We start from the raw sequence: 25,698 nt of genomic DNA, 5'->3' as shown, positions 1-25,698 counted from the left end.
AGGTTGGCAGTATAGTTCCCCCCCACATTAGGTCGGCAGTTCCCCCACATTAGGTCGGCAGTTCCCCCACATTAGGTCGGCAGTTCCCCCACATTAGGTCGGCAGTTCCCCCACATTAGGTCGGCAGTTCCCCCACATTAGGTCGGCAGTTCCCCCACATTAGGTCGGCAGTTCCCTCACATTAGGTCGGCAGTTCCCCCACATTAGGTCGGCAGTTCCCCCACATTAGGTCGGCAGTTCCCCCACATTAGGTCGGCAGTTCCCCCACATTAGGTCGGCAGTTCCCCCCCACAATAGGAGGCAGCTCCCCCCCACAATAGGAGGCAGCTCCCCCCCACAATAGGAGGCAGCTCCCCCCCACAATAGGAGGCAGCTCCCCCCCACAATAGTAGGCAGCTCCCCCCCACAATAGTAGGCAGCTCCCCCCCACAATAGTAGGCAGCTCCCCCCCCCCACAATAGTAGGCAGCTCCCCCCCCCCCACAATAGTAGGCAGCTCCCCCCCCCCCACAATAGTAGGCAGCTCCCCCCCCCCACAATAGTAGGCAGCTCCCCCCCCCCCCACAATAGTAGGCAGCTCCCCCCCCCCACAATAGTAGGCAGCTCCCCCCCCCCCCCCACAATAGTAGGCAGCTCCCCCCCCCCCCACAATAGTAGGCAGCTCCCCCCCCCCCACAATAGTAGGCAGCTCCCCCCCCCCCACAATAGTAGGCAGCTCCCCCCCCCCCCACAATAGTAGGCAGCTCCCCCCCCCCCCACAATAGTAGGCAGCTCCCCCCCCCCCCCACAATAGTAGGCAGCTCCCCCCCCCCCCCCCCACAATAGTAGGCAGCTCCCCCCCCCCCCACAATAGTAGGCAGCTCCCCCCCCCCACAATAGTAGGCAGCTCCCCCCCCCCACAATAGTAGGCAGCTCCCCCCCCCCCCACAATAGTAGGCAGCTCCCCCCCCCCCCACAATAGTAGGCAGCTCCCCCCCCCCACAATAGTAGGCAGCTCCCCCCCCCCCCACAATAGTAGGCAGCTTCCCCCCCCCCCCACACATTTGTAGGCAGCTCTCCCCCCACATTTGTAGGCAGCTCCCCCCCAACAGACATACAGCTTCCAGCCATATACAGTGTATGGCTGCAGGCTGTATGTCTGTACTGGTCTGCCCCCACAGTGTTCCGATCACCCTATGGACTATGGACCATAACAGTAGGTGCCAGGACCGGGGAGCGGTGACCGGATCACTTAAGATAGCATGGCCGGTCACTCACCAGGCCCGGTCAGCGCGCGTCCTCCTGGTCCTGCGCTTCTCTGCTTCTATGGTTGTAGGCACGTGACATCACTGACGTCCCGTGCGTACAACCAGAGACGGAGGACGGAGACGGAGGACACGCCCTGCCGGGGAATGGTAAGTGACCGGCGGACATCCTTATGTCCCGAAAAGATTTTTCGGGAGACAGGGATGTCCGGCATAGGAATACCTATGATTATCTGCCCGGGCCGGCTCCTGTGTGTGGCTGCAGGCGGTGGCCGGCCAGAGCAGGTAAAAACGAATCCTGTATACTAAAAATCAGGGGGCCTCCAGCTGTTGTAAAACTACAACTCCCAGCATGCCCGGACAGCCTTTGCCGTGCTGGGAGTTGTAGTTTCACAACAGCTGGAGGCACCCTGGTTTTCAGTATATAGTATTAGTTTTTACTTGCTCTGGCCGGCCCCCGCCTGCAGCCACACACGGGAGGCGGCCTGGGCAGATAATCAGAAGTTTTCCTATCCCGGACCTCAATACCCGGCGTATAAGACGACCCCTGACTTTTCAGAAGAAAACTTGGGGTTAAAAAGTAGTCATATACGGTAGTTTGTATTGATGACTATTTTTAAACCCGGTGTATACAGAGTTGGTTGCTTAGTCACGTAAGTCACGATTGAATTTAGTTTGTATTTATGTAGCTATATTTTCCTCAAGATCTTGTAATTTTGACTCCATATCATTTTGTAATTTGGTTAATTCAGCCAAACTTTTATAGGGTTCCAATGTTTTTATTATTTTCCAAATCCTAAATTTTTCGTTGTTGTCGTTCTATAAGGATGGCTATTCATTTAAATGAACATTCAGAAAGAGCACTATTCCATCTTTCCGAATATTCATCATCATTTGAAGCAGCGGAGATTTTTCGGATTCTTAAGCCACGAGGAATCACGTTTTTAACAGTATACTGCTTTAAAGTGGTTATATCCCACCATGTCCGTAGCTGTTTGAATTTTAGATGTTCTAAATCCCATAAAGTTTTTTTTCAAATCAAAGGGCACTGCAGTATCTCCATGGCCAGAAAACAAATTGGCAACACGTGTGAGGCGTTCAGCATTGTCCACCTGAAATTCCTTCCCATCCAGTGATGTTCATAGGCGGTGAGCTGGTTCATTTCTCTTATTGACTTTGTTACTATTTCCGCAAAGTAACCGTGCTTCTCCTAAGTGATTTATAATAATTTTGTGAAGGACTTTCATATTAATATACAATTGAAATTTGTTCATATATATTTTTCTCTTAAAATGATACATCATCATGAATTCTCAGACTAGCAGTGATAACACCTTGTCTGTTTCAAATGCATCTACTAATGTCAACTTGGACAATGCTGAATGCCTCACACGTGTTGCTAATTTGTTTTCTGGCCATGGGGACACTGCAGTGCCCTTTTGATTTGAAAAGAATCAAAACAGATATGGCCGATTAAATAGATGATCTCTTGATCATTTGGACGAAGTCCAAAAAAGAAGCATATCGGTTTCTTGACGAAATTAATATGAACAATCTTGGTTTAAGGTTCACAGTGGAATGGGGTGGCAGCTCAATTAATTTTTTTAGATGTCACATTAACTGTTATTCCAGTAAATCATACCATTCAAACAAAATTGTACAGAAAACCGACATCTAGTAACAACATTTTACATTACAACCGCTTCCAGCCCAAACATGTAGTGAACAATTTACCCAAAGGTGAATTCGTGAGAGCCAAACGAGCCTCCTCTAACTATGATCTTTTTCTTGAAACCTGTTCAGACTTAAAACGCAGATTGAGTAAAAAGGGGCTATCCTAGGGGTATCCTTGCCAAAGCAGAAAATGCGGTTGCTCACAGGTCGAGAACAAGCTATCTACAATCTAAAAATCATGGTTCTGCACATAATCATTCAGACATAAATAATGCATCTATAGTTTTTTCTACTGCTTACAGTACAGAATTTACAAAAATAAAAATTATTATTCTCAAACATCTTCCAATCTTATATGAAAAAGAGACCATGACTACTATATTACAACAAGGTGTGAAATGTGTAGCGAAAAGAGGCTGCACCTTATCGAATAGGTTATGTCCTAGTGATTATTTAACATCATGTGCAAACACCAGTCGATCACGGCTTTATATCCAAGGTAATTAGAAATTCTCTCAAAATAGATGTAACTTGTGTCCATACATGCATAAATCCAATATGTTTAAATTGGTCATCACAAATGATGATCATGTAAAATAGTTTATAAACTGTAATTCCACACATTTATTCAGTGATATGTTCAGTTAGCAATGTACAATATATTGGATGCACTACAAGAAAATTAAAACGTTGCATCTATGAGCACCTGCATTTTCCTTCATTCAATACTAAAGGTATGTCTGGTTTGTCCAGACATATATTTGAAGTACACCAAGGTGATACCTTTGAAAATTATGGGTATTGAAAAAATAGTACGTCTTTCTCGTGCTGGAGATTGGCATAAGAATGAGAGAAGTCAGAATGAGAGAAGCTTTTTGGATTTTAAGATTCCACTTGGATTAAATTTCCGTCAAGAATTACATAAAATAGCATGTTTGGTTCCCATCAGTACAGGTGTTTACCTGAGTAATCACAATGCTGTTGTCTCCCCGGAACTCCCGTCATTGATGGGCGTTCCCAATTCCTCCAGTCTGGCGTTCAGTCTTTACATGACTAGAGTATATATAGGATGCATTTGTCACACTAGGTTGTGCCATGACTAAGAACCGCATGGTTAGAAATGCGTCAGCGTTTCTGCTTGTTTTTATTCACAATTTTGGGTATCCTTTTACGATTGGGAGCTGGAATGTTTGCAAAATAGTTTTTTTTTTGCACCATTTTCTTTTTTGGATACTGTTCACTCTATACTCCGTGCTTCCTCCACCATCTGAAATTCCTTCCCATCCAGTGATGTTCATAGGCGGTGAGCTGGTTCATTTCTCTTATTGACATGAAAAGCATGCTTCTTCATGGTCACTTAACGTGTTCGTTTTGCGGTTACGTGAGGCACTGCATGCATTGGTCTTTATTCTTAAAGTAGAGAAGTCAGCGCCTTATGTGCGGCTGTCAGCCGTGGCGCTGTCCCGGGCCGGGCGCTCTCAGTGCCGACTTACTTTCACTTTGCCGCCAGCGCCTTATTCGCGGCCGATAGCCGCGGTGCTTGCCGGCAGCGCCTTATCGCGGCTGATAGCCGCAGTGCTCCTATGAGCTTCTTTCTTTTTCTGCCGGCGTTGGCCGCTCGCTCTATTCCCCCGTGCGCACAAACGGCCGACTGGTGCGCATGGGACAAGGAGTGGATGCCATGACAGTTTCTCTTTGGCGGTCTGTAGCTCCGCCCACAGGGCTGGGAGCGCTCAGAGGCGCAAAGCAGCCTCCAATCAGCGCCGTGGGCGCGAATTTCAGTGGGAAGGGGTCAGTTAGTTAGTGCCTTGCTTCAGGGACCGCCCCCCTTTTCCTATTGGCTGGCCTGGGGACACAGACTAGGGTGAGAGAGTTGCTATCTCCCTTCTTTTCCCACATTATGTCCGTACCCAGAGCTGTTCCTCCCTCTAAACAGAGACCCGGAACCTCGGTGACTTACTATCTCTGTAAGCACTGTAATACCAAGATGTCTGGTTCTGCCAAGCCCACTTGCCCTGCCTGCTCCACTGCTCCCCCAGACCCCCTGGTACCCCCTGATGCCCCTTTGGTCCCGGTGGAGCCAGCCGCTCCCCCAGCCTGGGTTTCTTCCTGACCCAGTATATGGCTGACTTGACCCAAGCAAGTCTCCCGCTCGGTGGCTGAGGCCTCCCGGGAAGTGGTGTCCGCTTTGAAGGGGTCTTCTCTGCGCAGGACTTCTGGAAGGGCTCGCTCTTCGTCGGAGTCGCCGCTCTGCCACTCCAGAGCCGCGTACTCTGTCAGTCTCCCCCCTCCAGGACTGCCTCTACTCATTCCCCTGGTGGACGAGCATCTGACTCGGAGGACTGCCTGAACTCTTTGGTTACAGCCCTAAGAGACACCTATCATCTAGAGGACCCAGGATGTTCGGATGTCAATCCAGGAGTATCCTTTCACCATACCCAGGTATCTGTCTCCATCCGCACTTGTATAGAAGTCCTGGGTCAGATGGTGGCAACTATGGAGGCCATACCTTTTGCCCAGTTTCATTACCACCCACTTCAACTGGCGATTCTCTCCCGATGGAACAGGTCTCCTCTGTCCCTCGATCGTCAGATTGTTCTCCCTCGCAGGGTCCGTCAGTCTCTGCTCTGGTGGCTCTGCTCCCCCCTTCTCAAAGGGCGGTCGTTTCTTCCCCTTCACTGGCAGGTTGTTACAACGGATGCCAGCCTGTCGGGCTGGGGCGGCGTGTTCAGGGATTGGACGGTTCAGGGACTCTGGTCTCCGCAGGAGACCCTTCTTCCGATAAACATATTGGAATTACGGGCGATTCTTCTTGGTCTTCTTCATTGGGAGTCCCATCTTCAATCCCGTCCTGTCCGCGTTCAGTCGGATAAATCGTCAGGGCGGCACTCTCAGCTCGGCAGCCATGGCCAAGGTGACACAGATTCTCTCCTGGGCGGAGAGCAAGGTTCCGGCCATTTCGGCGATTCACATCCCGGGGGTGCTCAACTGGGAAGCGGACTTCCTCAGTTGGTCCTCACCCGACCCCGGCGAGTGGTCCCTACATCCAGAGGTCTTTGTGCAACTCTGTGACCACTGGGGCATTCCGGACGTGGACCTCTTCGCGTCCCGGCACAATCGGAAGATCCTTCCGTTTGTGTCCAAGTCCCGGGACCCTCAGGCTCTGGCCGTGGATGCCCTAGTGATTCCTTGGGCGGGGTTTGCCCTACCCTATCTGTTCCCTCCTCTTCCGCTTCTTCCCAGGGTGCTGAGGAAGCTCAAGGCAGAGGGCGTCCCCGCCATTCTGGTAGCTCCAGATTGGCCCCGAAGGTCGTGGTACGCCGATGTAGTCAGGCTCCTAGACGACGCTCCACTGCGCCTTCCGCTCCGTCCGGACCTGCTCTCTCAGGGTCATCTTTGCCACCTCAATTTACAGTCGCTGCATTTGACGGCGTGGCGGTTGAGACCGCGGTTTTGAGAGCCCGTGGGTTCTCTTCCCAAGTTGTTTGCACCCTGCTCAAGGCTCGTAAGCCCTCCTCTGCAAGGATTTACCACCGTACTTGGAGGTCTTATTTTCGTTGGTGTGAAGTAGGGATCGACCGATATAGTTTTTTTAGGGCCGATACCGATAATCGGTGCAGGTTAGGGCCGATAATTTATACCGATATTCCGGTATAAGTTATCGGCTATTTAACCCCCTGTGACACCGCTGCAGATCATTGATTTAAAGCGGGCGCTTTAAATCAATGATCTGCAGTGGCTTTTGCGGTGCCATAGACCGCCGCCACCACCCGCTTCTCTCCCCTACCTGCCAGGGTGCTCCGGGCCATCCATCCATCGTTCCTGTAGTGTCCGGGGGCGTTCCGGGTGGAGGGTGGTCAGGTCCGGGCTGTCCTTCTCCTCCGGCGGGCCTCTTCTCCACTCCGGGCAGGCTCCGGCCTAGTACGCTGCATAGACGTCGCCTCGCAGTGACGCCCGTGCGCAGCGACGCACCTGACGTCACGGCGTAGCGGCGTCTATGCAGTGTACTAGGCCGGAGCCTGCCCAGAGTGGAGAAGAAGACCGTGGGAGAAGGACAGCCCGGACCGGACCACCCTCCACCCGGAACGCCCCGGACACTACATGAAGGAAGGATGGCCTGGACCACCCCCATTACGGGTAAGTTAAATTTTTTTATTCACTCGGAGGGTGGGGGAGGGGCCCGACCGGTATAGCGGTATGGGAAAAAATCCATACCGGTATACCGCCTAGCATCACGGTGGGGGGTGCGACGCGGTGCGGTGGGTCGGAGGTGCGGGGGGTGGCGGGTGCGGTGGGGGTGGTGTGGGGGGGCGGGGCATTATCGGCTTATCGGCAACATAATTGCCGATACCGATACTGCCCAAAATCGTGATTATCGGCCGATAATATTGGCCATACCGATAATCGGTCGATCCCTAGTGTGAAGCACAGGACTTCTCCCCGGTGACCTTCTCTGTTCCCCGTCTTCTCTCCTTTTTGCAGTCAAGTTTGGAACTGGGGTTGTCTCTCAGTTCCCTTAAGGGTCAGGTTTCGGCCCTTACTGTTCTTTTCCAGTGGCCCCTGGCTTCTAATCCTCATGTCCGGACCTTCCTGCAAGGAGTGGCGCACGCTGTTCCTCCTTATCTGTCACCTTCTCCCCCTTGGGACTTGAATTTTGTTCTGAGTGCCCTCCAGGGTACACCCTTTGAGCCCCTTAGAGAGGTGTCTCTCCGCCTCCTTTCATGGAAAGTGGCGTTTCAGGTGGCTATCACCTCCATCCGGAGGGTGTCTGAATTGGCAGCCCTTTCCTGCCGTTCTTAGTTTCTGGTGATCCACCAGGACAAGGTTGTTTTCCGGCCAGACCCTTCCTTTTTACCTAAGGTGGTCTCGGCCTTTCATCTCAATGAGGATATTGTCCTCTCGTCCTTTTGCCCGGCTCCTTCTCATCCTAGGGAGCGCTTACTGCACAAGCTGGACGTGGTTCGGGCTGTTCAGTCTTCTCTCCATCACTTCTTCCTTTCGTCAGTGTGATTCCTTTTTCGTCCTTACGGAAGGTCGTTGCAAGGGACAACCTGCTTCCAAGGGCACCATTTCTAGGTGGATTCGGTCTGCCATTTCGGAAGCCTATCTCTGTAAGGGGAAGATTCCTCCTTTCAGGGTTGTGGCTCAGTCCACTCGTTCTGTTGGGGCATCCTGGGCTCTCCAGAATAGAGCCTCGGCCTCGCAGATTTGCAAGGCGGCTACCTGGTCGTCTTTGCACACTTTTTCGAGGTTTTACTGATTTCATGCTTTCGCATTGGCTGATGCTACCCTGGGGCGTAAGGTGTTGCAGGCGTCAGTGGATCAGCCGTCTGCCTGATTACTTATCTGCCCACCCAAGGGACGGCTTTGGTACGTCCCACTGTCTGTGTCCCCCAATGGAGCCAATAGAGAAAAGGAGATTTTTTAACACTTACCGTAAAATCTCTTTCTCAAAGGATCCATTGGGGGACACAGCTCCCACCCTTTTTGGTTTTTCCTTTTGGCTCTCTGTCCGAGGGTGTGTTCAGTTATGTTTTTTCTTCTGGTTCTCGGACAGTTTGGGGTTTTTCCGTGACCTATTGGTCTCCTATTGCTCTGGAACTTAAACGGACTAGCTCAGAGCCTGAAGGCGGGTATATCTTGCTGGGAGGAGCTGACTTTTTTTTATTACCATAGTGTCACACCTCCTAGAGACAGCAAGATACACCCACTGTCTGTGTCCCCCAATGGATCCTTCGAGAAAGAGATTACGGTAAGTGTTAAAAAATCTCTTTTTTTTTTTTTTTTTTATTCCAATCTAAATTTAGGAGTCTGAGTCCGTGCATTGTTTGCCGACTCTGACTCCGACTCCAGGTACCCAAAATTTCGTTCGACTCAGACTCCACAGCCCTGCACAATACTGCCCTGTTCAGTCAGATGTGCATGTGTTTTCAGTAAAGAAAGGGAAATAAGCAGTTGCGAACATCTTTGGTGGCTGATTCTATGTTACAATAAAAGACTGGGCACTGAAATTTAACATGCTTGGTCCTTTCCCACTGGCATAATCTATGTGGGTGGGAGCGAGTTTGGGGGCCACCATAAACATAAGATAGTTAGCTGTTTTGTCAAAATTAACACGTTAGGCAGCTTTGTCTCTAATGTAAATTATGCCTTTTTGATGGAAACACCTTTTATTTTAGAGATATCTTGATGATGCAGAAAGAGAAAAGCAACAGTACATAAAGGAACTTAGGGAGTATCAACAGTCTGAAGCTTATAAAATGTGTGCAGAAAAGATTCAGGAAAAGAAGATTAAAAAAGGTGAGATGTTCTCTCTATCCCCTCTTTTTTTTTTATTTATTTTTTTTTTTATAACAAACATTTGCTTTTCTTCAGTATCAGACAAATGATTTGTATACGTAATGTGTGTTTTGTTTTATATATATTTTTTTTATATTTTTTTTTTGCTCTGTTATATTTTTTCTTTGTGCCATTCTATCTACTGTTGTGTGAAATATCTTGGAAGATCAAATTTTCTGCTCTGGATATGCTTTTCTACTAACCCAGAACCTAAATGTATTATTTCACAGGGTCAGTAAACTGGACACTTGATGGGCGCTTGCTGTGTAGTCAGTTAATAAAGCTAGAAAATAACCGTGGAACGGGCACAAACTAATAAACAAATAGAGGTTTTATTTGTCAATATAAGTGACAATGCATTTCAAGGGGACCTGCTCCCCCCTTCCTCAGGTTCGCAGTGAATACAAGTGTGGTCTGGTAAAATAGACCAGACCATGCTTGTATTCACTACGGACCTGAGGAAGAGGGGAGCAGATCCCCTCGAAATGCATTTACCCTTATATTGGCAAATAAAGCCTCAATCTGTTTTTGTGTCTGTTCCCTAGTTATTATCTAGCTTTATTCACTACAAAGCAAGCGCCCATCAAGTGTCCTTTTTCTCCCCGACATGGTGTTTGTTGGTGCTACTACTTTACTTTTAACCCATTAAGGACATAGGGCATACAGGTACTTTAGAGTGTAGTTGCTGCGCTTGCTTCATAGCAGTGGGTGTCAGCTACTCAGTAGCCAGACACTCACTACTGATGACATGACAGGCATCACGTTGTCTAAAATTAAAGTCAAAGTTGCCTGTTGCTCAGGGGAGCATAGATTCGGTGAGCTATCGTCGCGGTGGAGGTCCCCTTACCTACCTCCTGTCCTGATCCAATGATGTAGCTTGGCTTAGCCAGATAATATCGGTGGATCACCAATCCTATTGTGTTATGCTATGTCATAGGCAAATATATTATACAGTAAATGCAATATATTGATTTGAACATAAAAGTCCCCTATGGGCACTTAAAATATTTAAAATAAAAAAGTCTCTAAAAATATATATATCTATAAAACCCCCTGCCCTAATAAAAAAAATCAAATCACCCTTATGCAAAAAATTAGAATAGTGGTCATAAAAGGACAATTTTATAGATACCAATTTAATTAAAAAAAAAATAAAATAAAAACCCTTAACCCCTTAAAGGGTTACTCCACTGCTCACATCTTATCCCCTATTCAAAGAATAGGGCATATGATGTTAGATTGCGGGGGTCCGCTGCGGCACCCCAGTCAATTGATGCATGGAGCAAACTCTCTGCTCCGTGCCCGATGACTGCCTATGCCAGCAGCCACGCCCCCTCCATTCACCTCTATGGGAGGAGGTGTGATGGCTATGTACTAGCGTGTTTCAGGCACCGCCGCTGCCGACCCAGAGCTCAGTAAGCTACCGCAGATTTTTACGTTGCTCTGAAAGCCTCTCTTCAAAGCCACTTAAATTTCCATGCCCGACACTACTAAAACTGCGGATAGGGGATACGTTTTTCTGATCGGGGTCAGAGCACTGTGGCCCCCTGCGATCATCTGTATGGGGCTCCGGCTCTCAGAGTGGTGCGTCACAACCCCTGTCTGAAGCGGAAGGCATCGGGGGGTGTGGAGGCCCCAGCTTCGGCAGGAGGTCATGAGACTTCTTCTTTAAGGGGACGAGGGGGTACCTGTAAGCCCTGCGTCCTTCAGTGGTTAAAGTAGTACAATAATAGAAAACCTATATAAATTGGGTATCTTTTTAATCGCCTTGACCAACAGAATAAAGATAATGTATCATTTTTACCATAAAGTGCACGGCATAAAAACCAAACCCCCAAAAGTTGCAAAACTGCCATTTTCTTATGAATTTCCACCCACAAATAATTTTTACACATAATTTTTATGATAAAATGAAAGATTACAAACTTCAATTGCTCGCACAAAAAAACAAGCCCTCATAAGGGTCTGTAGGTGGAAAAAGAAGTTATACCTCTCAAAAATAGAGGAGGAGAAAAAGAAAAAACGGCAGCCATGGCGTGGGACTATGAAGTCTGTACTGGCTAATGCCATAATATCTCTGATTAGTGTTGTGGTCTGCTTTAACCCTTTAGACGCTGCAAGTTCTAAAATGCAGAAAACAAGTGCCGGTAGCTACGTGGAGCTAATTGGGACTCCCACGGCAATAACATGGGGTCCAGATCAGCTGAGAGGATTGGCAGAGGGTCCCTACATGCCTTCCTTCCGTCCGATGGGTGCAGCAGCCTGTAGTAATGGAGTGCCGATAACACTGATCAGTGCTATGCTATTACACAGCATTTATCAGTGTCTGCAATCAAAGTATTGCAAGTAGTAGTCCCCATGGAAGTTTTTTTCTAACAGTGTACCTCAGCTGTTGTAAAACTACGCTGCTCAAAAAAATAAAGGAAACACTAAGATAACACATCCTAGATCTGAATGAATGAACCAACCGTATGAACTACTTTCGTCTTTACATAGTTGAATGTGCTAACAACAAAATCGCACACAAAATATCAATGGAAATCAAATTTATCAACCCATGGAGGTCTGGATATGTAGTCACACTCAAAATTAAAGTGGAAAACCACACTACAGGCTGATCCAACTTTGATGTAATGTCCTTAAAACAAGTCAAAATGAGGCTCAGTAGTGTGTGTGGCATCCATGTGCCCGTATGACCTCCCTACAACGCCTGGGCATGCTCCCGATGAGGTAGCCAACTCCTGGACAGTCTGGTTTGCATCATGGTGCCAGACATGATGTCCCAGATGTGCTCGATTGGAGTCAGGTCTGGGTAACGGGCGGGCCAGTCCATAGCATCAATGCCTTCCTCTTGTAGGAACTGCTGACACTCTCCAGCCACATGAGGTTTAGCATTGTCTTGCATTAGGAGGAACCCAGGGCCAACTGCACCAGCATATGGTCTCACAAGGGGTTTGAGGATCTCATCTTGGTACCTAATGGCAGTCAGGCTACCCCTGGCAAGCACATGGAGGACTGTGCGGCCCCCAAAAGAAATGCCACCCCACACCATTACTGACCCACCACCACCAAAATCGGTCATGCTGGAGGATGTTGCAGCAGAACGTTCTCCATGGCATCTCCAGACTCTGTCATGTCTGTCATGTGCTCAGTGTGAACCTGCTTTCATCTGTGGCAAATTTGCCAATCTTGGTGTTCTCTGGCACATTTCAAATGCTGTAAGCACAACCCCCACCTGTGGACGTTGGGCCCTCATACCACCCTCATGGAGTCTTTCTGACTGTTTGACTGGACACATGCACATTTGTGGTCTGCTGGAGGTCATGTTGCAGGGCTCTGGCAGTGCTCCTCCTTGCACAAAGGCGGAGGTAGTGGTCCTGCTGCTGGGTTGTTGCCTTCCTATGGCCTCCTCCATGTCTCCTGATATACTGGCGTGTCTCCTGATGTACTGGCGTGTCTCCTGATAGCGCCTCCATGCTCTGGACACTACGCTGACAGACACAGCAAACTTTCTTGCCACAGCTTGCATTGATGTGCCATCCTGGATGCACTGCACTACATGAGCCACTTGTGTGGGTTGCAGACTCCGTCTCATGCTACCACTAGAGTGAAAGCACTGCCAGCAGTCAAAAGTGACCAAAACATCAGCCGGGTAGCATAGGAACTGAGAAGGGGTCTGTGGTCACCACTTGCTGAACCACTCCTTTTATTGCTGGTGTCTTGCTAATTGCCTATAATTTCCACCTGTTGTCTGTTCCATTTGCACAACAGCATGTGAAATTGATTGTCAATCAGCGTTGCTTCCTGAGTGGACAGTGTGATTGACTTGAAGTTACATTGTGTTGTTTAACGGTTCCCTTTATTTTTTTGAGCAGTGTACAACCCCAGCATGTCCGGACAAACTTTGCAACAACTAGAGACTATTTGAAAAATGCTGCCATATGGGGACTAAAAGAATTGTAAAAGGGTGAATAAGGCCCTCCTGTAAAAAAAAGTTTAAATCACCCTCTCTTTTTTTTGCCCCCCCCCCCCCCCCCATTTTAAAATAAAATGTGAAAAATAGACAAACATATGGTATCTCTGCATGCGTAAATGTCCGAACTATAAAAATATAACATTAACTTGTTCAGGATGCAGAGAGTATGTGTATGCCCTTACATTCTGGTACTTAAGGGTGCAGGGCGTACCTGGATGCCCTGGTCCAGTTACCAGGGTTTGAAACATGCTCACGTTCTGAGCACGCTTCAAACCCGGTTGGTCCCGACCATTATTAGTAGCCAGGACCCAGGTTTAATGCCGGGCACTGCTGATCGGGCTGATGCCTGGCATTAACCCTTTAGACACCTAGATTAAAGCAGCATCTAGAACGATTCAGAGTCAAATCTCTGCATTGAACAGTATATGCAATCAGAAGATTGCATGGTATAGCCTCCCATGGGGACTAAAAATAAGTGTTAAAAAAAAAAAAAAAAAAAAAAAAAAAGTTAAAAGTGAATTAACCCCCTTCCCATTTTTCAAATAAAATTTATGTAATAAAAAATAATCGTGTGGTACTGCTGCCTGCGTAAATGTCTAAACTATTAAAATATAAGGTTAGCTAAACTGCACAGTCGATAGCATATATGTAAAAAAAATACCAAAGTCCAAAATTGTGCATTTTTTGGTCACTTCATATACCATAAAAAAACTGAATAAAAAGTGATCAAAAAGTCCCATCAAAACCAAAAAAAAACCTACAGATCACGAAAAATTAGCCCTCCTTTTCCCCATATGTGGAAAAATTAAAGGTATAGGGGTCAGAAGAGGACAATTTTAACCCCTTCAGGACCAAGCCCATTTTGGCCTTGAGGACCAGAGCGTTTTTTGCACATCTGACCACTGTCACTTTAAACATTAATAACTCTGGAATGCTTTTAGTTATCATTCTGATTCCGAGATTTTTTTCGTGACATATTCTACTTTAACATGGTGGTAAATTTTTGTGGTAACTTGCATCCTTTCCTTGTGAAAAATCCTAAAATTTGATGAAAAATTTGAAAATTTTGCATTTTTCTAACTTTGAAGCTCTCTGCTTGTAAGGAAAATGTATTTTACAAATAAAAAATTTTTTTATTCACATATACAATATGTCTACTTTATGTTTGCATCATAAAAGTGACGAGTTTTTACTTTAGGAAGACACCAGAGGGCTTCAAAGTTCAGCAGCAATTTTCCAATTTTTCACAAAATTTCCAAACTCACTATTTTTCAGGGACCAGTTCAGGTTTGAAGTGGATTTGAAGAGTCTTCATATTAGAAATACCCCACAAAAGACCCCATTATAAAACCTGCACCCCCAAAGTATTCAAAATGACATTCAGTCAGCATTTTAACCCTTTAGGTGTTTCACAGGAATAGAAGCAAAGTGAAGGAGAAAATTCACAATCTTCATTTTTTACACTCGCATGTTCTTGTAGACCCAATTTTTGAATTTTTACAAGGGGTAAAAGGAGAAAATGTATACTTATATTTGTAGCCCGATTTCTCTCGAGTAAGCACATACCTCATATCCCCATTTTGGAAACTAGACCCCTTGAGGAACATAACAAGGAATAAAGTGAGCCTTAATACCCCACAGGTGTTTCACGACTTTTGCATATGTAAAAAAAAAAAAAATTTTCACTAAAATGTGTGTTTCCCCCAAAATTTCTAATTTTTCCAAGGGTTAATAGCAGGAAATACCCCCCAATATTTGTAACCCCTTCTCTTCTGAGTATGGAGGTACCCCATAAGTTGACCTGAAGTGCACTATGGGCGAACTACAATGCTCAGAAGAGAAGGAGTCATATTTGGCTTTTTGAGAGCAAATTTTGTTCGGGGGGCATGTCGCATTTAGGAAGCCCCTATGGTGCCAGAACAGCAAAAAAAAACACATGGCATACCATTTTGGAAACTAGACCCCTTGAGGAACGTAACGAGGAATAAAGTGAGCATTTGCCCCCCACTGGTGTCTGACAGATCTTTGGAACAGTGGGCTGTACAAGTTTTCATTTTCACGGACCACTGTTCCAAAGATCCGTCAGACACCAGTGGGGGGAAAATTCTCACTGCACCCCTCATAACATTCCGTGAGGGGTGTCGTTTCCTAAATGGGGTCACGTGGGGTTTTTTTTTTTTTGCGTTTGTCAAAACCGCTGTAACAATCGGCCACCACTGTGCAAATCACCTCAAATGTACATGGTGCGCTCTCCCTTCTGGGCCTTGTTGTGCGCCCCCAGAGCACTTTGTGCTCACATATGGGGTATCTCTGTAGTCGGGAGAAATTGCGTTACAAATTTTGGGGGGCTTTTTTCCCTTTTACCTCTTGTGAAAATGTAAAGTATAGGGCAACATCAGCATGTTAGTGTAAAAAATTTAATTTTTTTACACTAACATTCTGGTGTAGACCCCAACTTTTCCTTTTCATGAAGGGTTAAAGAAGAAAAAGCCCCCCAAACCTTGTAACGCAATTTCTCCCGAGTACAGCGATACCCCATATGTGACCCTAAACTGTTGCCTTGAAATACGACAGGGCTCCAAAGTGAGAGCGCCATGTGCATTTGAGGCCTAAATTAGGGATTTGCATAGGGGTGGACATAGGGGTATTCTACGCCAGTGATTCCCAAACAGGGTGCCTCCAGCTGTTGCAAAACTCCCAGCATGCGTGGACAGTCAACGGCTGTCCGGCAATACTGGGAGTTGTTGTTTTTCAACAGCTGGAGGCTCTGCTTTGGAAACAGTGGTGTACCGGACGTTCTTATTGGGGGAGGGGTGCTGTGTAGGGGTATATGTAGTGTTTTTAACTTTTTACTTTATTTTGTGTTAGTGTAGTGTAGTGTTTTTAGGGTACAGTCACATGGGCAGGGGATTACAGCGAGTTTCCCAGCGCAAAATTTGCTGCATCTCAAGATGCGAGAAACCCACTGTAAAAGCCTCGCCCATGTGAATGTACCCTGTACATTCACAGGGGGGGGGGGGGGGGGATGCACCAGCTGTTGCAAAACCACAACTCCCAGCATGCATGGTCTGTTAGTGCATGCTGGGAGTTATAGTTTTGCAACAGCTGGAGGCACACAGGTTAGGAAACGCTGAGTTAGAAACAATGTTTCCCAACCAGTGTGTCTCCAGTTGTTGCAAAACTACAACTCCCAGCATGCCCAGACAGCTGAAGGGCATGCTGGGAGTTGTAGTTCGGCAACATCTGAAGGGCCAGATGTTGCTGAACTAAAACTCCCAGCATGCCTGGACAGTCAGTGCATGGTGGGAGTTGTAGTTTTGCAACAGCTGGAAGAGCACAGATTGGAGACCATTATACAATGGTCTCCAAACTGGGGCCCTCCAGATGTTGCAAAACTACAACTCCCAGCATGCCCAGACAGCCAAAGGCTGTCTAGGCATGCTGGGAGTTGTAGTTTTCAGACTCTTAGAAGCAGCAGTGAAGATCTTCACTGCTGCCTCTGAGGACTACATACTTACCTGCCGGTCCCGTTGCTGCTCGTCCACGTGGCCGGTCCTGCCGCTGCTCCTCGGTCCCGCCAGGTAAGGCCGCCGGTCCCCTGGTGTTCCCCCCCCCCCCCCTATGCCGCAGGTCCCTGCGAGCCCCCGCAGCCATCGTCCCCCGTTCTGCCCGACTTCCAGGGGCGGGCAGTGCGGGGGATCTGAACTTTCACCCCAGATCACTGTGATTGGTCCACAGGGACCAATCACAGTGATCGCTGACCTGGACCATCAATGGATGCTCCTGGGGGGTGAAGCAGAAGTTGTCCCCTGCTGGAAACAGCGGGACTTCTGTCAGTTAACCCGTGCGATGCTGCGCATTGCCGGGTTAACTGAATGGCATATATAAACGCCGGGATGCGCGAATGCACTGCACAACCCGGCGTTTATATATGACATTCTGCGGGAAGGGGTTAAACATACTAATTTTGGTGCATGTAGTTTATAATTTTTTTTATAGTAAAATAAAACCTACATGAATTGGGTATCCTTGTAACCGTATGAACCTATAGAATAAAGATCAGGTGTAATTTTTACAGAAAAGTGCACTGCATAGAAATGGAAGCCCCCCAAAAGTTACAAAATTTTTTTAAATTTTTTTTCACCCCACAAATAATTTTTTATTTTTTTTTAATTTCCGCTGCAGGTTGTTGTAAAATAAGTGATGTCATTACAGAGTACAATTTAGGATGCAAAAAACAAGCCCTTATATGGGTCTGTAGCTACAAAATTTAAAGCGTTATGATTTTTAGAAGGGGAGGAGGAAAAAACAAAGTTCAAAAACGAAAATTGGCCGGGTCCTTTTAGACCAAAATGAGTCCTTAAGGGGTTAATCAAACTACATGGTCAATGCCATAAAAGTAAAAAAAAAAATAATAAATTAATAGGGCTGCAAGTTTTTGGTCACTTCATATACCAGGAAAAATGTATGAAAAGTGATCAAAAAGTCCCATCAAAACAAAAATGGTATAGACAAAAACTACAGATTATGGCATAAAAATTAAGCCCCCACACAGCTGTGTATGGAAAAATAAGTTGTTTGTGACAAAAGGACAATTTTTTTAGCATACTTTTACAAAAAGATTACATTTTTAGGTAGTGAATTAAAACCAAACCTATATAAATTAATCACTGTGCAAAAATTTGCATACTCCTTTTTCGTACAAAAAATTATAAATCTTTTTTAAAAGTAGGTTTTATTTTGCTTTTACTATCCAAATTGGGTGATGTTGTAACACTGAAACAGAGCAGTCTACATTCCCTCACCACTCCCACCCACATTGCAAGCTAGAGCAACAAAATAGGAACCGGACAATATCTGCCCCCCAAAGTAACAAACTAAGGCATCCGCAGCATCAGAGTTCCATACTGCACCAGCATTCTAGTTCAGTACGGAGCATGGCAAAGAGAGCCCGGCAGGCCTGTTGGTGAATCTAAAATTCATGGGCATTTGGCAATATGATAGCTGCATCCACTTCATCAAAGAAGTGTGTGGTCCCTATGGCAACCACAGAGACGGGCAGGCTACAACCTGGACCACAGCTGCTTCCTGACATCCGTAAATGTGGCCCTCTTCTTCTGGACCTCTGCCGAATAATGTGACATGAAAGAGAGGACATGTCCTTTCACAGGAAGTGGTTGTCTAACCCTGGCCAGCCGCAGGATAAAATCTCTGTCTCGGTAGTGCTACAGTTTCACCAACATAGGACTTGGCGGACTTCTAGGAGGTAACTGTCTGGTAGGGATCCTGTGGGCCCATTCACAGCATAAAAAGGAGTAAGGTTGGAAGCACTAAATATAGGGCTACTCCCCCCCACCATTTCCAGCAACCCCACAATCATCACATTATTCCGGCAGAGCCGATTCTCCAGGTCATCCACCTTGGCTTTCAAGAGAGCAATATCCTGGCTATGTCATGTGCTATCTCACACCAGAGGGACTACAGCATCCTCAACATCGCTGATGCATCGGCTCCGCAGTAGAGATGAGATCCGTTTCTTTAGATCTTAACAAATTAGCGATATGTCAGATTACACTGTGCCACCTTGAGTTGTTAAAGGAAAACTCTCAGCCAGTTCACCCACACTATATTGGGTTTAGTGTGGGTGAACTGGAGTCCAACGAGGGGTCACTTACTTTACTGTGTCCCCTGGCCGCTGTGTTCTCCCCCAATAAAGTTTATTTTTGTCCTCTCTGTACTCTCCCTTTGAAGGCAGTCTCCCGGTGTCCATGTTGCTTTGGGTCCCGGAGGAAGGGGTCTAAGCCCGCCCCCATGGTTTGCATATTAATGTTCTTTACATGCCCCCGGAGCGCAGCGCCCTGTCTGCAGAGCGCATGCGCTTAAAGATTTAACACAGCTCTCATGTCCAGATGACTGCACATGCGCCAAAGCCCTCACTACTCCCAATTTCCGTAGCGAGGGCCCGGCGCATGCGTAGTTATGTTGAGCAGAGAGTTTTCCGGGGGCGCACAGCTCTCAGGTCATCAGGAGGGGAGAGCTATGTAAGATCTTAAAGCGAATGCGCTCTGCAGACAGAGCACTTCAGTCCAGGGGCATGTAAAGAACATGAATATGCAAACCACGGGGGCTTAGACCCCTTACTCCGGGACCCAAAGAAACATGGGCGCCGGCGGACTGCCTTCAGAGTGCGAGTACAAAGAGGACAAAACAGAACATTATCGGGGGAGAACTCAGCGGCCAGGGCACACAGTAAATTAAGTGACCCCTCGTTGGACTCCAGATGGTAGAGGGCCCACAGCCACAGCAAGGTCAGCCAGATAGGTAGTCTGAGTCTGTAGTAGCAGCCTGCATAAGGTCCATAGTCCTCCCAGGTCAGGTGGAGCAGTGAAATCAGCCATTGTCAAGGATGCCCCTCTGTGATCAGGGGAGTCCAGGGACAGGGGACACAAGGTAAATCGCTCCAGCCTTGCCACTACCTCCTGCCGCATAGCCAACTTACTGAGTAGAGCAGAGAATACATTAGTACCCTGCTGCAAAGGTTGCTCTACCTTTTTTATTTCCGGTCCTTCTCCTTATATTAAAGGGGTATTCCAGGAATTTTTTTTATTTGACTATGCTACAGGGGCTGTAAAGTTAGTGTAGTTCATATTATAGTGTCTGTACCTGTGTGTGAGTTTTCTCACAATTCTTATGGCATACAAAATTACTGTTGTCTCAGATTTTTCCGAGGTTGCAATGCGGCCGAGACCTGACTTACTAGTCAGCTGATGACAGGGAGCCTGTCTGCTGTTGCACTGTATAGTATTACAGTTAAAGGGGTTCTCCAGGGCTTAGACATCTTATCCCCTATCCAAAGGATAGGGGATAAGATGCCTGATCGCGGGAGTCCCGCCGCTGGGGACCCCCGGGATCTTGCACGCAGCACCCCGTTTGTAAAATCAGTCAATCAGTCAGCAATCAGTGACGTCACGCCTCCGCCCCTCAATGCAAGCCTACGGGAGGGGGCGTGACAGCTATCAGACCCCCCATCGTAGGCTTGCATTGAGGGGCGGAGCATGACATCACACGGGGGCGTGACGTCACACGCTCCGGGGACTGATTACAAACTGGGTGCCGCGTGCAAGATCCCGGGGGTCCCCTTTGGATAGGGGATAAGATATCTAAGCACAGGAGAACCCCTTTAAGGTTATTGTGTAACATGCTGGGAGTTGTAGTTTTGGTTCGTGTCAGCTGCAGAGCCATAGGCTGTGTCAGGAAATACTGGAAATTGCAGTTTGTAACTACAACACCCAGCATGCCCTGATGCAGCCTATGGCTCTGCAGCTGACCCGAACCAAAACTACAACTTCCAGCATGTTGCACTTTATAGTTCTACAGTTTAGGTTATGGTGCAACATGCTGGGAGTTGTAGTTTTGGTTCGGACGTGTTTGCGTGCATCTGTGGGGCTCTTGGTCGGCGGGTGAGTATGAAGGGTGGGATTCTGGTGGTGCAATTTAGAGCGGGTGGCCAGAAGCCACTAAAAAAAATTTAATAAAATTACTGGCGGCAGCACTGGTCAGTCCGCCCCTGTACAAAACATACATGCATACACATATCATACATACACCGGCCACTGCCCCCTATGTCATACATTACATACATACATCATACATACATACATAGACACACCATACATACATTCGCCGCTGCCCCTCCCAATTAACTCCTGCAGACGTGCGGACCTCGGGCTCTGCCCTCGCTCGGTCCGAATTTTTCATAGGTTTTCTTTCTTTTTTTTTTCACCTCACGCCGGCCCCTCACGTCTGCAAATCTGCTCCCAGCGACAATCACGTAGACAGGCAGAAACACCGGCTGGGGGGCTCTGAACAGCGGCCCCCGGCTACTGAAATCAGCTGGGGGCCGCTGCCGCCCCCTCCATACACTTGCATCGGCTCCTGCGCCTCACACCGGCATTAAAGAAAAATAAGGGGGAAGTCGGTCTGTCCCTGCTTGCCCGATACAGGGCTAAATCTATGAAAAATTCACCTGCCCAGCGCCCGGAACTACATGTCCCGGGTGTCGGGCGATAGGATTTCCACATCCCTGATCGGATTTGTAGTCAAGAAAAGAAAAGTCACACAGGAAATACCAGTCCACAAAAAGCTAGCCACAGTGTTCTGGTAATCTCACAACATAGCCATTTAGCCCCAAAACAAGCGCAGATCCTTCCTAAGCATGTCCATTACTGTCTGCCAGGTACGTACTAAAATCACCTTATGGTGGATAACCCCTTTAACGCCCCATATCAACTCAGTCAAACACTGAGAGGAACACAGCCACGCTGCTTGGTAGGAGATATTAGAGGGGCCCAGGCCAGCACCAGTTAGGGTGGAGAACCATGCAGCACAGGAGAGAGGCAGCAGTGTCCAGTACAGCGGGTAAGGACACTAATGTCCAGCACAGGGGGAGAGGAACTCTGCACTTGCAAGAATAGTACCTGTGTCCAGGACAGGGGCAGAGGAGTTCAGCACTGTGGAAAGAGGAGTCAGGGGATAAGATGTCTAGGGGGGTGGAGTACCCGTTTGTTGCTTATTCTGCGGCCCACTCTTTTTCTTTCTTTCTTTCATTACTAAGTTTATTGCTTTGCCATAAATTTTTGGTATTTCTGTGTTTGAGAAGCGTCTTATCTGCATCTGAAAATACTATCTTACTAACAGTTTTATCCCTTGGATTGATGTGTTTTTTTCTTTCTGTATTTTCAATCCTACAGAAGAGAGCAGTACCTTGTCTACAGCCGCTGTATTGAATGGACACCCACAAAAAGTAAGCTGTGCAATAGTCATATTTTATAATTTTCTTACACTTCTACATCAGTATTAGCAACACTGTTCAAATAAATGTGTATAATGTTTTTTTTATTTTTTTTAAGTAAAAATGTATTTTGTTGCAAAATAATTCTCTGTATTGACCTCTGTGACCCCCAACCAGTCCCCAGCCAGGAACAAATTTGTTGCAGTGCAAATTCATCACTGATTTGCCCTTCCCCAAGCTTCCAGCCACAGAACTGGGTCAGGAACTGCTGCAGTTCATCTGCAGAGCAGGTGGTCTGGTGCCACCGTGCAGGGGAAGAATGTAAGGGAACCTTGGCACTAAATCAGTGCTGCATCCCTGTAACAGCTGCTGATTTAATTTAGGGCTATACCAGGCTAAGGCTATGTTCAGATGGCGGAATTTTCGTGCAAAACTTTTCAGAAGAATTTCTCCAAAATTTACTGTACATTTATTCCAGTTGGATTCTGCTGTCCCATTCAAATAGACTATAGGGCTTAATTACAATAGCCCATCACCTCATATCTATTGCTCTTTGTTCGCCTGAGGATGCAATGATATTGTGCTAGAAACGTGTTTGGAGATTGTTGTTATGGATTGACAATAGGCCATGGTGTTAAAGTAAACCCACAAATATGTGGTAACTGCAAGTTTTTGTAGGTTTCTTTATGATTTGGTGCTGGCCTATTAGAGCACAATCACAAAATTGGTGATTTTTTAATGTATATCTAATAAAGGTTACATTTTACGGCAATTCCCCTAACTCAACACTTTAAGGGTGGTTTATTATTTTACATTTCTATACTGGGAATATTGGGCCCCTTGCAGGCCATCTTTTGATTTTTGTATGCATATGTTTTAATTCGAGTTATGGCTGGTTCACATCATGTTTTTTCCCATACGGGAGCGCATACGCCAGGGAGGAGCTAAAACCTCGCGCTCCCGCATGCCTTTCTATGCGCTCCCATATGTAATTCATTTCAATGAGCCGGCCAGAGTGAAACCTTCGCTCCGGTCGGCTCATTTTTGCGCCATATGCGCTTTATCCCTGGACCTAAAACTGTGGTCAAAAATGAGCCGACCGGACCGAAGGTTTCTCTCTGGCCGGCTCATTGAAATGAATTACATACGGGAGAGAATAGGGATGCGGGAGCGCAAGGTTTTAGCTCCCCCCGCCGTATGCGCTCCCTTAAGGGAGAAAACGTGATGTGAACCCAGCCTTAAAGGGGTACTCTCCCAGTAAAAAAAAATTTTTTTTTTTTTTTTTTATCAACTGGTGCCAGAATGTTAAACAGACTTGTAAATTACTTTTATTAAAAAAATCTTAATTCTTCCTGTAATTATCAGCTGTTGTATGCTCCAGAGGAAGTTCTTTTATTTTTGAATTTCCTTTCTGCCTGACCACAGTGCTCTCTGCTGACACCTCTGTCCATTTCAGAAACTGTCCGGAGCAGCATAGATTTGCTATGGGGATTTGCTCCTACTCTGGACAGTTCATAAAATGGACAGAGGTGTCAGCAGAGAGCACTGTGGTCAGACAGAAAGGAAATTAAAAAAGAAAATAACTTCCTGTGGAGCATACAGCAGCTGATGAGTACAGGAAAGATTAAGATTTTTTAATAGAAGTAATTTATAAATCTGTTTAAGATTCTGGCACCAGTTGATTTAAAAAAATAAATAAAAATTTCAGGGGAGTACCCCTTTAAAAAAGCACTACAGGAAATGTTTTGTTGCTTACATAGTGAAGAACAGGTTATTAAAAGTGAATAATGTATGGATGTTTGTTTTAGCTAATGTTGCATGCATGAGTTGTCTACCATCTTGATTTCTGTTTCCCCAATTATATTTTTTCTAATGCTGCCTACATTTCTTATGATGCCTCTGGCTGTGCAGAGAAAGAAATTACTCTACCCCCTCTAATTGCAGCAAGTGGTAAATTACAGGCATAAACTGTCTGTCCCATTACACCATAGAGTATTATATGACAAACTTGCCCAGATTTATCAATCAACCCTAATTGCCTGGTATCTAAGAGCTCGTTGGATATGAAAGTTGATCTGTGATTGGTTGTTATGGGAAAATCCAGACAATTTGGGCTGATTGATAAATCTGGGCAACTGTCTTTTCTCCCTTTTACTCTGTAGCTCTTACATGCAGGAGAGCAATGTCAGACTCATGACCTAAAACACACTAGAGAGTCTATTTACAACACATAGCGGAGACAAGCAGTGTAATCAGGAAAATGTTGTAACTCTGCACCTAATCACTGAAAAATCACTGACTACTACTGAATGTTACTGCCCTTCTGGTTCCATAGAGATAACTCAGATATAAGTGGTCTACTTCAGTGTGTAGACTAAAATATAACTTTTATTAAAGCCTATTAAAAAAAAAGTATTGACTTCACAAAAAGCTCAAGCTTTGCAAAAAAAAAAAACACCAAATTGAACACACCAAAACAAAAAGTGGCAACTACATTCCACCAAAAAATATATATCAAAAGTATAAGAAAAACTACCACAGTTAAGCAAATAACAGTGTCATTTGCTTAACAGTGGTTGTTTTACTTATCCTTTGGTGTTTTTTTTGCTCAGGTTGAGCTTTTTGTGAAGTCAATACTTCTTTTAATAGGTTTTAATAAAAGTTATGTTTTAGTCTACGCACTGTGAAGTAGGTACCATAGAGGTAGCAGCATTCTATAGAGAGACATACCTATCCGATCCATCCAGGCAAATTAGACCTTTGCCTCACCTATATCTGTTTTTGATAATGTAATCCTATTGCTCAATTGGACTTTTGTCTAGTACCCCTTGCAATATTAATAGGAGAAGAAAGGAGCACCCCGTGTTAACCCTGGCAGTGGACTTAGAATACAGGCTACAAAGCAGAATAAAAAAATAAGGAGCAAACCCCCAGCTACCCAAAATTAATAAAAATATAGTCCCAGTTACTAGAATCAAAGACTTTATGAAGATCCCGTGAATGACATACGGTTGAAGCGTCCTCAGTCCATGCCAATTTAGACCTCACAGAAGAAATAAGGTCAAAAGCCCTCCTAATTTGGTTAGGCAGGCGCCCCACTTGATCAGGATGAAGATACTATGCAAGAAAATAATTAAAGCTTGTCTGCCAAATTTTTGCTAAAATTTTCATATGCACGATAAGGGAGATGGGCCAAAAATATCCAACTACACGGGGTCCAAAGACCTACACTTTTATTTTTATATTTTTGTAATAAAGGTTAGAGAATCCATCTGGGCCAGGAGCTTTCTCATTATTTTTTTTATTTTTTTCTAAAGCCTCAACCTCCTATGGACACAGGACTGGCATGTGACCTAAGCAGCTAAGCACGCTACTTGCCCGGTGTGTCCCAGTTGCTATCAACAATCGGGACCCACAGCTAATGCTGGACATTGATAATTGGTCCGGTTTCCAGCATTAACCCTTTAAACACCCCAATCAAAGTTGAATATGACATCTTAAGGTGGGTAATTTACTTCCCAACTAGCAGGCTGATTAAGACCACTGCCTCAAAACTGCAGTGTCCTTGCTATCTGATTGGCGCTCCAATGCTACAGAAAGCCATGGTAGCTAGAAGCAATGGAACACTGATGATGCTGTGCTATGGCACAGCTTTGAACAGCGTATGCAATCTAA

The 25,698-nt window shown here is 46.1% G+C and overlaps 1 protein-coding gene across 5 annotated transcripts in view; it reads left to right on the top strand.

Annotated features, from left to right (window-relative positions):
• The window catches only part of HMG20B (high mobility group 20B), a 207,893-nt gene that overhangs the window by 103,994 nt on the left and 78,201 nt on the right, over positions 1-25,698 (top strand). For all 5 annotated transcript variants that reach the window (XM_056571322.1, XM_056571312.1, XM_056571303.1 and 2 more), the window contains 2 exons: positions 9,097-9,217; positions 21,983-22,035. In XM_056571322.1, the coding sequence (XP_056427297.1) occupies positions 9,097-9,217; positions 21,983-22,035 (174 nt within the window). The remainder of the gene's footprint in view (positions 1-9,096; positions 9,218-21,982; positions 22,036-25,698) is intronic.

The sequence above is a fragment of the Hyla sarda genome, chromosome 1 (assembly GCF_029499605.1).
Source record: "Hyla sarda isolate aHylSar1 chromosome 1, aHylSar1.hap1, whole genome shotgun sequence".
In the NCBI taxonomy this organism is placed as follows: Eukaryota; Metazoa; Chordata; class Amphibia; order Anura; family Hylidae; genus Hyla; species Hyla sarda.
The sequence above is the reverse complement of the archived record's forward strand: the minus strand, read 5'-3'. Positions and strand labels throughout refer to the sequence as shown.